At 43.4% G+C, this 14,127-nt stretch overlaps 1 protein-coding gene across 2 annotated transcripts in view; it reads right to left on the bottom strand.

Moving 5' to 3' along the window:
• The window catches only part of DENND1A (DENN domain containing 1A), a 478,231-nt gene extending 465,741 nt beyond the window's left edge, over positions 1 to 12,490 (bottom strand). For both annotated transcript variants that reach the window (XM_054584397.1, XM_054584400.1), the window contains exon 1: positions 12,400 to 12,490. In XM_054584397.1, coding sequence (XP_054440372.1) covers positions 12,400 to 12,416 — 17 coding nt within the window. In that variant the 5' untranslated portion in view covers positions 12,417 to 12,490. The remainder of the gene's footprint in view (positions 1 to 12,399) is intronic.
• Positions 12,491 to 14,127: the final 1,637 nt, after the last annotated feature.

Here is a 14,127-nt window from a genome sequence, read left to right as displayed (position 1 = left end):
TCTACCTCTGTAGTACAAACACCTGCTTAGTGACTGAAAATTCAATTATGAACAATGAACATGAACCAGTTCTTCAGCTACAGATTTGAGAAGAGGAACCTGACCATCACCCAAAGGCACAAATAGTGTAACCCCATCCACCCTACTTGTGGCAAACAGCAACTATCATAGATAGAGTTCACCTTACTCAAGGGCATAGGGGAAAATAAAAGACCTATTAAAAATGCGCGAATGGGGAAGAGGGAACATCATCTCTTAGAAGAAGAATATACTTCTGAAAATGATTAAGAAATACGTTTCAGGAAACTGGCATCCTTAAATAGCACAGAAACAACATGACTTCTACAAAACAGGAAGAGAAAGCAACAGGGAGAAAAAACAAGAGGATAAAAAGACAATAAGAGCCTTTTTAAGAAAGGATGGAGGAAAAATGATGACCTCCATGTGAAGAATAAAAATGCATGGCATTAGACACATTACCTATTTGGTATTCTTGCCAAAATGTTTAAACATGAATTTAAGCATAAGGAAACAATGAGACAAATCCTAAATGTGGGACATTCAACAAAACAACTGGTCTAGAGTCTTTAAAAAGTAAATGTCAAAGACAAAAAAAAAAAAAAAAGACTGTTCTAAATGAAATGAAACTAGAGACATAACAACTAAATGCAACATATGATCCCCTAATTAGACCCAGGTTGAAAAACAAAGAGCTGCAAAGGACATTACTGGAACAACTAGGAAAATTTAAATACAGATTGTTTGTTAGATAATATTGTATGAATGTGAAATTTCTTGATGGTGATAAAAGTACTGTGGTTACACAGAAGATTATATTTGTTCTTAGGACATATACGCCAAAATACTAAGAGATAAAACATCATGATGACCATAACTTGATAGTGAATTATTCAGCCAAAAAACGTAAAATAAATCTGTGTATATAACAGAGAGGGGGGAGTGAATGTGGGTGTAGAGGAGGAAGGAAAGGATTACCTATCCCTTCATATTATAGGGAAACAGATAAGCATTTATACTAAAAACCACACAACTTTTATAATAGTTTTTTAATGTAGTTCTCTTTATTGTTTATGAGGCCAGCATAACTTTGATACCAAAATCTGACAAGATAATTACAAGAAAGGAAAATTATAGACAAATCTCTTATGAATATAGAGGTAAACATAAAATATTAGTAAATTGAATCCAGCAATATGTATTTTAAAAAAGATACTAAATCATGACCAAATGGGTTTGTTCCAGGAATGCCAAGTTAGTTTAACATTTGAAAATAAATGTAGTTCACTACAGTAACAGGGAGGAAAAAATATGATCATCCCAATGGAGGCAGAAAAAGGGTTTGATAAAAATCAACGTCCATTCATGACTAAAGCTGGCAAAAGCAATATCACTTGATGCAGACCAAAAAAAACTCGAACAAAAGTCAGCTCTCTTTAGCCAAAGGACCAGAAAAGGGCAGTCTAACAAGTCAGAAAAGTTTTAGAAAATGACCGCTAAACACTGCAGCCAACATGACAGAAAAACCTGTGCGGTCCGGCCGTCACTCAAGACAGCAAAGGATGAGCAGGGAGAGAACCTGCGTGTCTGCCCTGGCCGGGCTATAATGAAGTATGCCATGCACGTGTCCCCGCCAGGTCAGTGTTACAGAAGGTGGAGAGCCGGCTTCCAGGATCCCCACTGGGCAGTAACGAGGACCCCCTCAGCGGAGACTGTGAAGCCTGGACCAGTTCTGCTCACACAGCGGTAACCGAGGCCATGGTGGGAGCCGGGGGAAAAGGAGCCTCAGTAAAACTGCTGGTATGATTTCAAGTTAGAAAAAAATAAAGATATGATAAAACAAATACTGTGAGGGGGAAAAAGAATTTAGAAACTGAGGGGAAGGGGAAGGGGAAGGGAGAGAATACTATTTCTAAAAATACTAAACTCCACCCAGCTGGAGACTGTCAGAGGCGGCCTCCTGGGAGCCGCAACTCCCACTCTGACCCTGCAGTGAGGGGAAGTGCCCACCCCTGGTGTCAACCGAGGCTGAGCAGAGAGCCCAGACGTATATGCCAGCTTGGCAATAAGAAGGCAGAAGGCCCCCTGCCCCTTCTGGAGCAGTGTAAGGGGGAGCCAGCAAAAAAAAAGGGGGGGGGGAATATCTTCAAGTTCTGTGAGAAATTTTTTTCAACGTAGAACTCTATGACCATATAAACCAGCGAGTTTCAACCAGTGTGCAGCAAGAAGTTTTAAAACAGGCAATACCTGACTATTTAGTCAAGGGCACTGACCTCTTTCACCTTAGAATGTCAAATAAAAAATGACAACAGCCAACACAACAACAGCCATCTGGTGTGGATGAATCAAAATCATAGCTATTTTTTTTAAGATTGGCAAAAATGTATTTTTGGTGTGTCACAGAATTTTAATAATTAGTTTATGTGTGCACTGTGAGATGAAAAAGGTTGAAAATCACTGCTATAGCCCTGGCTGGTGTGGCTCAGTGGACTGAGTGCCGGCCTGCAAACCAAAGGGCTTCCGGTTCAACTCCCAGTCAGAGCCCGTGCCTGGGTTGCGGGCCAGGTCCCCACTGTGGGGGGTGTGAGAGGCAACCACACATTGATGTTTTTCTCCCTCTCTCCTTCCCCCACCCCTCTCTCTAAAAATAAATAACCTTTAAAAAAAAGAACCTGAATATATACTCCAGCAAACAAATTAAAAAATAACACAGAGATCAGGAAATAATGAAATTGGACAGTGGTGAAGGGACATTCCAGGATTAAAACAATACAGCTGAGTTTATACAGATCCGAACAGGAAGGTAAGAAGGATCCATCAGGAAAAAGTAGGGAAAAGAGCCTTGATAAAACTGCTAGTATGAATTCAAGTTTGAAAAAAATAAAGATATGATAAAACAAATAGGGCAAGAGCGGAGGATTTAGAACTCAAGGGGAGGGGAAGAGAGACAATGCTGTTTTTAAAACTTCTAAACTTCTAAACCCAGATACAGCTCTTTATTTTCCAGCCTCAGGTGCTTTCAGGCTGCTGATAGCAACGCAGACAGAGCTAAGTCCAAGAACCACGCCAAGCACAACCAGTTCAGAAATGACACAGAATTGGTGTCAACAAGCCCTAATCATAAAGGTATCTTTTAAGGGTGTAGAACCTAAGTTCTTAAGGATCTTGGGCTTTGTCAAGAAAAGTAAGAAGGGTCTAGGAAAGATGTAGACCAATAAAACTAAGATCATCAAAGCCTTTGTCAAGCTCGAGGTCCTGAAGGGCCTCAGACACAAGTTTGGGAGACATGATAGTTACAGCACTGCCAGTGTGCCAGGCTCTGTTGGCCTGAGGCTCGCAAGCCCAAAGTCAAAGCCTAGGCTCCCAAAGGTGCCCCACCCCCCCATAACAGGCACAAAATGGAAGGTACAAGTACTCGTGTGGTGCTCTGGGCTGCTCTCTATACTGGGCTGGTGTCCCTTGTGCTATTTAGTGCAAATAAATGCAGAACTGAAGTATTTGATGATATAAAAGAAATTTTTTAGGTGTGATATCATGTTTTTTAAAACGAATGTTTATCTTTTAGAGACACATGGAAATATTTAAGATGAGATATGACATCTGGAATGTGCTTCAAAGTAATCTAGGACTGGAAGATGGGAGAGGGAGTTTATGGTCAGTTATCTGTAAAGGAAACTTAAGTGAGCCATACATTAGTAAGTGTTGAAGCTGAGTGATTGACATTTCGGGGCTCATACTAGTCTCTCTACTTTCACAGATGTTTAAAATTTTCCAAAATGTAAAAGTTAAAAAATAATAATTAAGTGCCAAGGAAAACAAGATGTTCAAAAGACCAGAAGAATAGTACTAGCTAAACAAAGATAAATATAAATTATATAAACATTTTATAAAATTTTCAAATATTATTTGAGAAGAGCCACAAAACGTTCCTAAATATTAACATTCTAATTATTTACATGCTCATCTTATCCCTCTTAGTTGACATTAAGCTTCTTTTCCCCAACCAGCAGGAGGAAAAGTGTTTTGCATATATCGGAATAGCAATCCTTCAAATAAATTCAGTAAAATATACAAGACATCATCCTAACATACAGAAAGAACGCAAATACTTTCTCTACATCTTAAAGAAAAACTATGAAAAGGAATACTTGCTTTGACTTTTTCTTTTTTAGCTTCAGGTTGTTCACATAAGTGTATCACATCCTCTCCAAGCAATATCAATAAAAAGCCATTTACTAAAGTCACTTCTCTGCTGGGGATTAGATATAAGATCATTTTTAATCCTCACAACAACCTTATAAGCAAATTAGCTTTCTTTTATAAATAAAAAACTAGGGCACAGAAACTTAGAATTCAGGGGGGATTGTATGTGGTTCTGGAGACCCTAACATGAACATCTCCAAGGCCTACGTCCCCCTAGCTCCTTCACGCCTTGGAATACAAGAATTCTGCTTGGAGTCAAATATCTTTCTCTAGATTGGTTTCCTTTCTCCTTTTGATTCATACAGCCCAGGCGAGATCAATGCAACATCCCTGAAACCTTTACTGTGGCTAAAGTAAGTTCAAAAGTTTATATTTTCTCTACGTCTAATATGAACAGATTTCCCCCCAGCAACTTGGCCCAGCCCACTTTAAGTCTTACTCACCTAACAAAGCACACACATTCACTATGGAGCCTTTAAAGATTTCTTCTTTTCTCACTGCAAAGTAAAATGCCTTCTCCGAATTATACTTTTTCACTTTTCCTCGGAGAAGCAAACACATTATATAACCAGTCCTCAGCTTCCAAATATTCATTTAAATATAACTTTGCTAACCTTGGCAAGTCATTTTTGCTTCTCCCCTTGCCTCTTCCATGTAATTTGTCACCAAGTTGTGTCAATTCTACCTTAAGATCTCTCTCAAATCCATCCTTTTTCTCTCGACTAATAAAACCTCACTTTAGGCCTTGATGTTCTGCAGTATCAACTATTAACAGAGTTGGTAAACCAGCAGTCTCCAATTCTTTCCCAATGCATTTCTTCCTATCAGTAAAAAATTTGATCATACAGCTGATATACATACATATTTATAAATTACAAGAATGTTTTATTACACTAATATATACATTAGAAAACATAAAAACAGAAATTTTGAAGGTTGATATGAAAACAAATATAAGTTCTACCAAGTTCTTTTCACACCCCAGTGGATCATCTTGCACAAGCCAAAGATATCAACTGTCCTAAAATACTGCAGCCAGAGTAATCTTCCTAAAAACCCAAACCTGATCGTATTACACTCCCAACTCTATCCTTACATGGCATCATGTCCCAGTGGCACAAGCCTACTTTTTCAACTTCATCGCCTATAATCTTCATCTGCATATCCTGTAATTCAGCCATCCCTGCTACCTCCCTATCTTTTGCACACACAGTTCCCTATACCTGAAAAGTCCTTATCCTTGGCAGCCACTGATTTTATAGATAACAGGATCTCTAAAAGAAAAACACACTCTAAATGCAATTAACCAATTTACAAATGACCTTCTGGAATATTAACCTATCGTTTCTATAGAAACATATGTTTTGAACATACTTCTTGTTACTTCCATTATTTGGCTCCTTCTCAAGTCCTAAATACTTGGAAGAATGTGCATAACTTCCAATAAAAGTAGAAGAGGCCAACTTTGTTTTGTTCTCTTTGGTTTATTTTTCTTCCTTGTTTATCTTTTCATTTCCCCACAAAATCCTTTTAAACAAAAGGATGTTGCAAATCCAGAGATTAGTTCCCCCTAGGCCCAAGAAAAAGGCTGAACCTCTGCAACTCACAGCCAGAGTTCAGCCAGGAGCTTACACATGGTCTGAATAAAATATTTTCCTACAGCAATACTTAAGGTTTTACCTTCCTCATTCCAACCTCCCTTGTTCCAACCTTCCTATCTGCTGTGCAAACCCCTCCACGTTGACTACAATGGCTATCATTAAAATGATGGGGTTGCACCAATACATTTTCCAAAAGCATGAAAATTCAAGTGGCTGACTCTGGCAACTAATAACGGGGAGCGCAGTCTCCAACAAGACTTTTGTACTGTCTTTGTACTGTCTCCTATGGGGACTGGGAGGAGAGCACTACGGTGGAGAGAGAAAAGAGAAGAGGCATTAGAGGGAGAAGCCCTCCAGAGGAAGTCGTATTTCAACTTCCAGTCTTATCCCACAGTAGGGGAGGCCTGTCAGCTATGCTATCCAACGGGCCTCAAGAAGCAGCAAGCCTGTGGTGCATTTTGGTAATGGGACCCTTTAACGAGCAGTCCAAAAAAAAGACCGTTGCAGAGAGATCCTAAGAAGCCAAGCCTGCTTCTCTGTATCAGAAAACAATGAGGTGGGTTTCTCTCCACTTCCAAGTCATTTCACTGTTCTTCCTCTGCGATTCTCTCCCTTCCCAAATATCACCTTTGTTTCAGTTCAAGTTCCAACCTCTTCTGAGAAACCTATCTCTGTCTACTCTGCTCCTTCATTTTGTACATTACTCACTGGACCAAATCAAAACTACAATGAGATAGCACTTTGCACAAAATAGTGCACTTGCTTTGGAAAACAGTTTAACAGTTCCTTAAACAGAATGATCCATATGATCCAGCAATTCCATTCCTAGGTATACACCCAAGAGAAATGACAGCATATGTTCATAACATTATTCATAACAGTGAAAAAGTAGAAACAACCCACATAACCTAACAGATTAATGAATGAATGAATGAATGAATGAATGAAATGTGCAGTTTGTCCATACAATGAAATATTACTCAGCAATAAAAAGTAATGAGATACTCATATGCTATACCAGGGATAAATTTTGGAACCATTATGTTACATGAAAGACAAAGGATTACATATTGTATGTAATTTATAAGAAACGCTCACAAGAGACAAATCTACAGCAACCACAATTAGTGACTATCCTTGGGTGAGAGGATTTGGAGGGGAATGGGGAGTCACTGCTAAAGGGTATGGGGATTCTTCCTGGGATGATGAAAATGTCCTGGAATTGGACAGGGGTGACCCACCACACTTTTGTAAGCACACCAAAAACCATTTACTGATACACTGTAAAAGAATAAACTTTATGGTATATGACTTACAACTTGATAAAGCTGTTCTCAGATTGCCGTGGCTTTTTAAGCCCCTACTCAGGCCCCGCTCTCTTTCTGACCTTACCCACAAGCCTCTCTACCATTAGTCACTTCCCAAATCCACTGGTCTATCAGTTCCTGAAATACAGCTATGCTTGTCTTACCCTTAGGCCTTTATATATCCTCTACTCTCTGCCTGGAATGAAAAGTCTTGTCCAGTCCCTGTACATGACTAATGACTACTCATCCTTTAAGTCTCACCTCAAATATATCATCTCCACAGCAAGCCTTCCCTCCCTCTCTGTATCTTAAGTAGAATAGCTGCTGCCCTGGCCAGGAGACTCAGCTGGCTGGAGCACTGTCCCATGCACCAAAAGGATGCCGGTTCAATTCCCAGCCAGGGCATATACCTAGGTTGCGGATTCAATCCCTGGTTAGGGCACATATGAGAGGCACCCTATCAATGTTGCTCTCTCCCTCTCTCTCTAAAATCAATAAACATATCCTTGAGTGAGGAATTAATTAATTAAACAGGACAGCTGCTTCATCATTCTCTTTTAGAATTTTGTTTCCTTTATACCACATCCACGTAGCTCTATGTGAACTGATTTGGGTTTATTATCAGGTCCAACAGACTATAAGCTCCAACAAGAGTAGGAATGAAGATGGATCATTATTCACCATTATAATTCCCAATTTCTAACACAATTCCTAGCTTCTAAGTACCTAATAAAATGACAATTAGTACTTTCATTTCCCTCCTATGCCATGTCCCTTACACGTACTGTCCCTGTATTGAGAAGACTGCCACCACTGCCGCCACCGCTGCCAGCCTCATCGCCGCACTCGCCCCTTTCGTACCCTTCCTCACCTCTCCTGTCTCAACTAAAACATTATCGTCTTGGCAAAGCTTTCCTGCCTTGAGCCCTCCAGAGAAGAGTTTCTCCTTCACTTACTCACCTACTCATCACTGGCCGCATCTTCACCATAACAATAATCTTACTGCACTACACTGCAGGGGGGGGGGGGAACGGACCCCGCATGGAGTTGGTTTTGTTTTATATTTCTGTCTTACAACTACTTTGGGAAGTCTTAAAGTAAAGGAAAAATCTCATTTCTATGTCCTAGTGCACTACCAAGCACATAATATAGTACTACCAATTATGATAACGACGACGACTAACATTTATTGAGTGTTTAATATGTGCCTGACACTCTTCTTAGTTCTATAGTGAGTGAATGAATGAATAAACGGATAAATTTCTTGGTCACCAACCTCAGAGGTCACCATCTGACAAGGACAGAAGACAGGTATACAGGCTAATGCAGAATAAACACAGCACAAGGCCAAATCAGCTGCCCTGTCCTGTCCCTCTATGCCTTCAAATCTCTGAGTATGCTTTTCTCTGAGTCCATAAATGTCAGGTTTCTTCAAACTCACTTAGAATACTTCCTTCGATTACTTACAATCCACTTCCTGCCCTTGGTGCCTGGAAACAATTTCTAGGATGTCACCACAAGCAATATTAAACTGCCACACAGTTTCCTGCTGTGTGTCTGCATTATCAGTTAAATTGCTTCATATTAACCACATTCCAGTCCACTGGGATCAGTCAAACACCAAATAAGATTTAAACATAGCTGTCGAAGATGCCAGTTACCACTGCTCCTTTTATCCCTCTAGATTAGAAAATATCTGCTCAGTTTTAAGGTTTAGGAGCTTTCCAGGGTACTACCTGCAAAACTGCTGATCTTTTCTTCCCTTTATCAAGTAACTATTTCATGAGGCAAGACAATGTTCCTCTATTAAAATGAACATGAACTGAACACTCTTTAGAAAATACAAGGAACTGTCTGCCTAGACGAGGGCAATTTGGCTTAAAAACTCATAAAACATAAACTCTTTCTCCTCCAGAGTTCAAATAGAAAAGTCCTTTTAACTCCATGTACACTCAATTATGATCTTCATTTAAATCCTAACATATTTCTTAAATGCATTCCATAAACTCTCCCTAAACAATATTGTGTGTCAGGTACTGGGTTTGACACAGGAAACTCAAGACAAACAAGACAGTCCCTACTCTCAAAAAAGTTATGTCCCAAGTTAGTATGAGAGACGGATGAGTAACTGGATTTAGTGCTGTGACAGTGATAAAACACAAGGAGCCATAGAAACACATGAGGGCACCTGGCTTGGGCGCGGTGCACAGATGAGGGGCACCGGGCCGAGGCTGGGTGGGGGGTTGGGGGCAGGGGGAGATGGGGAACTGGTGTCAGGGCAGGTTTCCAGGGGATGGCGTCTGATCTTAGGCCTGCAGGCTCCCATTCTCTCATCTTAAAAATGTATTTAATAGTACCTACATCACTGGCAGTTGTAAGGATTTGATGAAATGGTTCACATAAAGCATTATCACCATGACCAACACAGAGATTGTGCACAACCAGCCTTAGCTTGAAAAGAAAGTCTGATCAGGCACTAAATCTCAACTTCTATGCCTAGAAACACCAGCTTCACAATTATACACAGATTATTGTTTTTAATCACTTTTATTTTTTACTCAGAGAATGCTAAGTTCAGCTGTGCACGTTAACAGTCTAATTCCTTGATCATCATTCTTCTCCATTACCTGAAACTTCCAGTTCTCTGACATTCCTGGTATAAAATATACCAGTTTTCTTAGTCTTTTGATAGAGAAGGTGTAAAAGAATACTAACAATTATTGAGTTTTTAATATGGGCTCTGTAGCCCTGGTGATACTAGGGTTACTACTCATAATGAACCTGCAACAATAGTTTTCCCCATTCTACCCTCAGGGTGAAAAAGGTACTTTGTGTAAAGTTTCACAGCCAGTAAGAAAAAAAAGAGCTGGAATCTGGATCCAGATCTGATTCTACATCTTAGCCTGACTAAGCCAAAGAGCACTGAAGATACGCCAGAGAAAACGCAGGCAGCCATAGTGCTTTCCTGTTGGGAGGGACCCCAGGGTGCCCTCTGCCTTCTACTGCCCCCTTCCAAGACTGCCCTACACAACGGAGGCTGCTCTTCAATTTCACCTCAGCCAGCTGAACACCTTGTCAGGATGGAATGATCAGCAGGAACCAAAGCCGCTTCTTCCAGCAACTAACGTTTCACCTTAAGTAGATGGTTTCCTCACCACCTGCCCATCCCTATTCCTAGCTGCAGGCAGAAACTGCAGTCGAGAGTCACCATAAATCACGAGTACTTTTCATAACTTCTCTCTTCATGTTCTCTTTCAGTCTCACCACAACTAAAGCTAATATATTTCCCAAGCCTAAATTTTTTATTTAATCTTTATTTTATATTTTCCATTACCATTTAGCCCCTTTTTATCCCCCTCGCCCAGCTATCACCAACCTGTTGTCCATGAGTCCTTTTTCCTTTTCCCTCAATCCCTGCACCTCCAACCGCCCCCCACCCCCGACTAGCTGTCATCTGCTCTCCATCTATGAGTCTGTCTCTGTTTTGCCAAGCCTAAACTTTTATCACAAAGCAATCTAGTGTCAAGATCAAGGCTATTCTTTTACTATTTCATGCTCAATACAAATTCTTGCATTAGTAATTTCTCTTGCCCAAGCACTCAGTGATGGGATCCCAAAACACACTTGAGATGAGTATTGTCAACCTGCAACCTTTACAAGCAAAACAGAGACCCGATGCCTAATCATCTGAATTTCTACTTGTTGGATTTTCACGCTGCCTCTGACACTGCCTCCTATCAGACAAGTTTCTGAACTTCTGTGCAACAAGGGTAAGCACCCTAACAAGCATATTGGGCAACTCTAAGATGACTTTCCAAAAGTGTTTCTAAGTGCTAGTGAAATCCACGTTCACAACTCTTCCCTGGAAGCAGGAGCTAAACTTGTGTCTCTTTAATCCCAATGCTCCACACACCGTCTTTTTACCTCCCAAGCCTCTGAAGCGCTTAGTTGGAACATGCTTCTAAGTTTTTCCCCTCATTTCCACAAAAACTAATAGGGTGCTCATCCCACTCGTCTATCTTCACTATCATAAGCAAACTCCCCTAGTTTCATTCAGCAGAAGTCTCATTTTGTGACTGGAAGCCTGAGCCTCAGGGGACTGCAAGACTGAATAAAGGTCACACTGCATGGACATCGATTGGACAAGGATGTAATATTTAAATATTAGATTTGCCCCTAAGGCCCTTCTCCTTTCAAACTTCCCCTAGCGTAATTCTCAAAATGCTGAAATAAACACATTCCACAGGCTTTCTTGTAAGCAGGTTTCAAGTGTCCTATGAAAGATGTTTTAGGGAAAAGCCTATGCTGTCAACTTTGTTTTTAAGTGCCCTAAAACAATTCTATTACTCACAGAGAAAAAGTGAACATTTGTTAGTAATTAGATAAGGCATCTCATGTTCTGGAGCAGAGGAAGGGAGAAGCCAAAAGAGGACCTGGCTGGGAGGGGAGACAAGAGTCCAAAACAACACACCCAAATTGGACTGCAAAAAAGCTGCACTTTCCAAAGCCAACTCCGAAGTCTAGAAGGAGGGAAACAATGTTTCAATGAGTTCTGAAGTTAACTGTATCAACAGTTTCCCGGGAAAACTAACCCCCACCAGGGACTCCAGGTGAATGAATGAGTGCGGAATTTGCCAGATTGGATTACAAAGCTTTTCCAACGATTATCAGGTGCTCAGTTACAGCACAGAGGTATCTTCATCACAGCCTTCGGCCCTTGTGGTGTGGAGACTTTCACAGATAAGAGGGGAACCAGTAGGAAAGAGAAAAGGGCCTTCACCCCAGGTCACCCAGACCTTAGGTCCGTTAGTGGTTCCCCCCTCTCTCTCAAAACCTCGCGCGACTTTTGTGGGGGGCCCCAGGCCTTAAGCAGCAGGGTTGCCACCTCTCAGGACCTGCCCAACTCTCAGGGGTGCCCCAAACACACCCATTCGGCAAGTTGCTTCCGGAGATTTGTCGCCCTCCCCCCAACAGTTGTAAAACCATTTTCAGAGGCTCTCTGTGACCCCGGGGAGGAAGCCACCTTCTAATCTCAACAGCTCCCTGCCTCAGGTGAGGAGGGGACACCTGACCACCGGCGCCCTACCACCCCCGCCCCTGCGCCTCCCTGGATCGCCATGGCAACCGTCCCCCTCCCCGCGTGACGCCGGCACGCGGGGCGCCCCTGGGGTCCCGGCAACAAGTCCCCCGCGCGACCCACGGCCTGCAGCCCTTGCCCGGCCTCGCCACCCCGCGCCCGGCCCGGCTCCGCCCGGCGCGGCCGCACTCACTTGATCCTGGAGCCCATGGTCCCCGGGCCTCCTCATGGGCCCGCGGCCCCGCTCGGCGCTGCGCTGCCTGCCCGCCCGCCCGCGGCCGACCGGCCTCCCTCCGGCGCTCTCCCCGCCCCTTCCTCCCTGCCCTCAGGCTGGGCCCGCCAGCTCGAGGTTCGCTCCCTCGCCGCCGCCGCCGCCGCCTCCTGGGGTTAATGTACTAGCTCCAGCCCGGCGAACGCCATGGTCGCCGGCGCGCGTGCCCGGCGCGCGCCGCCCCCGCCGCCTCTCACACAGCCGCCCCCTCCCTCCCGCGCCGCCGCCGCCCGCAGGGGCTGCCGGGAAGTGTAGTCCGCTCCCTGGAGGTGGGGCCGCCGGAGGGGGTGTGGGGGCGGACCTAGCTTCCGCCCACGGACGCCCGGAGCTCTGAGTGCCAAACCTCCCGCGTTCAGGCCCTGAAAGAGCTCCATATAGAGAACTGCACCGACAACCCCCTTGAAAAGACCCTCAACCCGTAGAGACCCCTGCGGTCACCTGAAGAAGCCTTCACCCATTCTTCCCTTACGGAATTCTCCCACCCAATAGCTCTGGTGTAGAGGTATCTGCCTCCCACTCAAGCCTCCAGGAAAACACACGTTTTCCCTTAGAAAATCCCATACCTTCCAGTAAGTTCCTTAAGGGAGCCACAGACCCTCTTGTCTGTCACACCATCTACTTTCCCAACATGACCCTTGATGGAGGCCCCTCCCTCACCCCTTAGACCTTGGAGACCTCGCATACCCACAGGAAAGCCACCTGGGGGCTTCATGGGACCCAGTCAGCGGTTCTGTTCTGCCTTATCCTTGAGGGCCTCTGTCTCCCTTTATCAGCCATTGGGGCAGGGGCGGGGGAGGGGAGGAGGAGGCTCCAAAAGAGAGAACTCATGTCACCGTAACAGACACTGATAAAAACTAGCTCAATGCCAATGAAGGTATTTGAGAGCCAAGATCACCAACTGTCACTTAGTCCTGGTCCCCCTTGGGGCTCGCTTTCATGAGCACCGCAGTGTCATCTCCTCTAGGCCTGGAGGAATCACAAAGGAAGCCATAATCATAGCTACCATTAGCTACTGTTCAGTAAGTAGGTGAGTGAGCGCCCTCCCTGAACCAGGCACTGTCTTTCCCCTGCATGGTAACACCAACCCTCACAATAATCTTGGGGGTTTAAACCCCATTTCCCAAAGAGGGGACTGACGCATTTGCTCCAAGTTACCCAACTAGCACCTGGTGAGAAGAGATCAGCATCCAGGCTGAAAAAACCCACACACCTGAGACACAGTTATGTTTTCGAATAACACCTTTGGACATAAGTCAGGAGACAGCGTAGGTTCCCAGTTCACTTTTGAAATTAGGCCTTTCTTTCTTTCCTTCCCAGTTTTCTGTTCTGAAATGCCCTTTATTCCTTCTGCCAATTTAGCTCTTAGAAACTCTCTCTCTCCCCGGCCCCACAGTCACTACAGTCACTGGTCCTAGGCCCCAGCCAGGCAGGAGGCAAAGAGAGCAAGAACTCCCTTCTTCTTCTGAAGTTCCGTTCTGAATAAAGATAATTTCTTTCTGTTGCCTTTGCCCTGGGGTTATTGAAGGCAAGAGGTGAACTTTTTTAAATTAAAACAAAAACATTGAAAACTTTCAAACTGCCATTTTGAATTCAAAGTCTTTTGCACCCAGACACCAACACCGACTTATAAACACCCCCAGGAGCCAAGCT

This window comes from Pteronotus mesoamericanus, unplaced genomic scaffold (genome assembly GCF_021234165.1).
Source record: "Pteronotus mesoamericanus isolate MK-2021 breed Mesoamerican mustached bat unplaced genomic scaffold, CSHL_Meso_final contig_78, whole genome shotgun sequence".
In the NCBI taxonomy this organism is placed as follows: Eukaryota; Metazoa; Chordata; class Mammalia; order Chiroptera; family Mormoopidae; genus Pteronotus; species Pteronotus mesoamericanus.
Note: the sequence above shows the minus strand (reverse complement) of the source record. Positions and strands in the feature narration are given on the sequence as shown.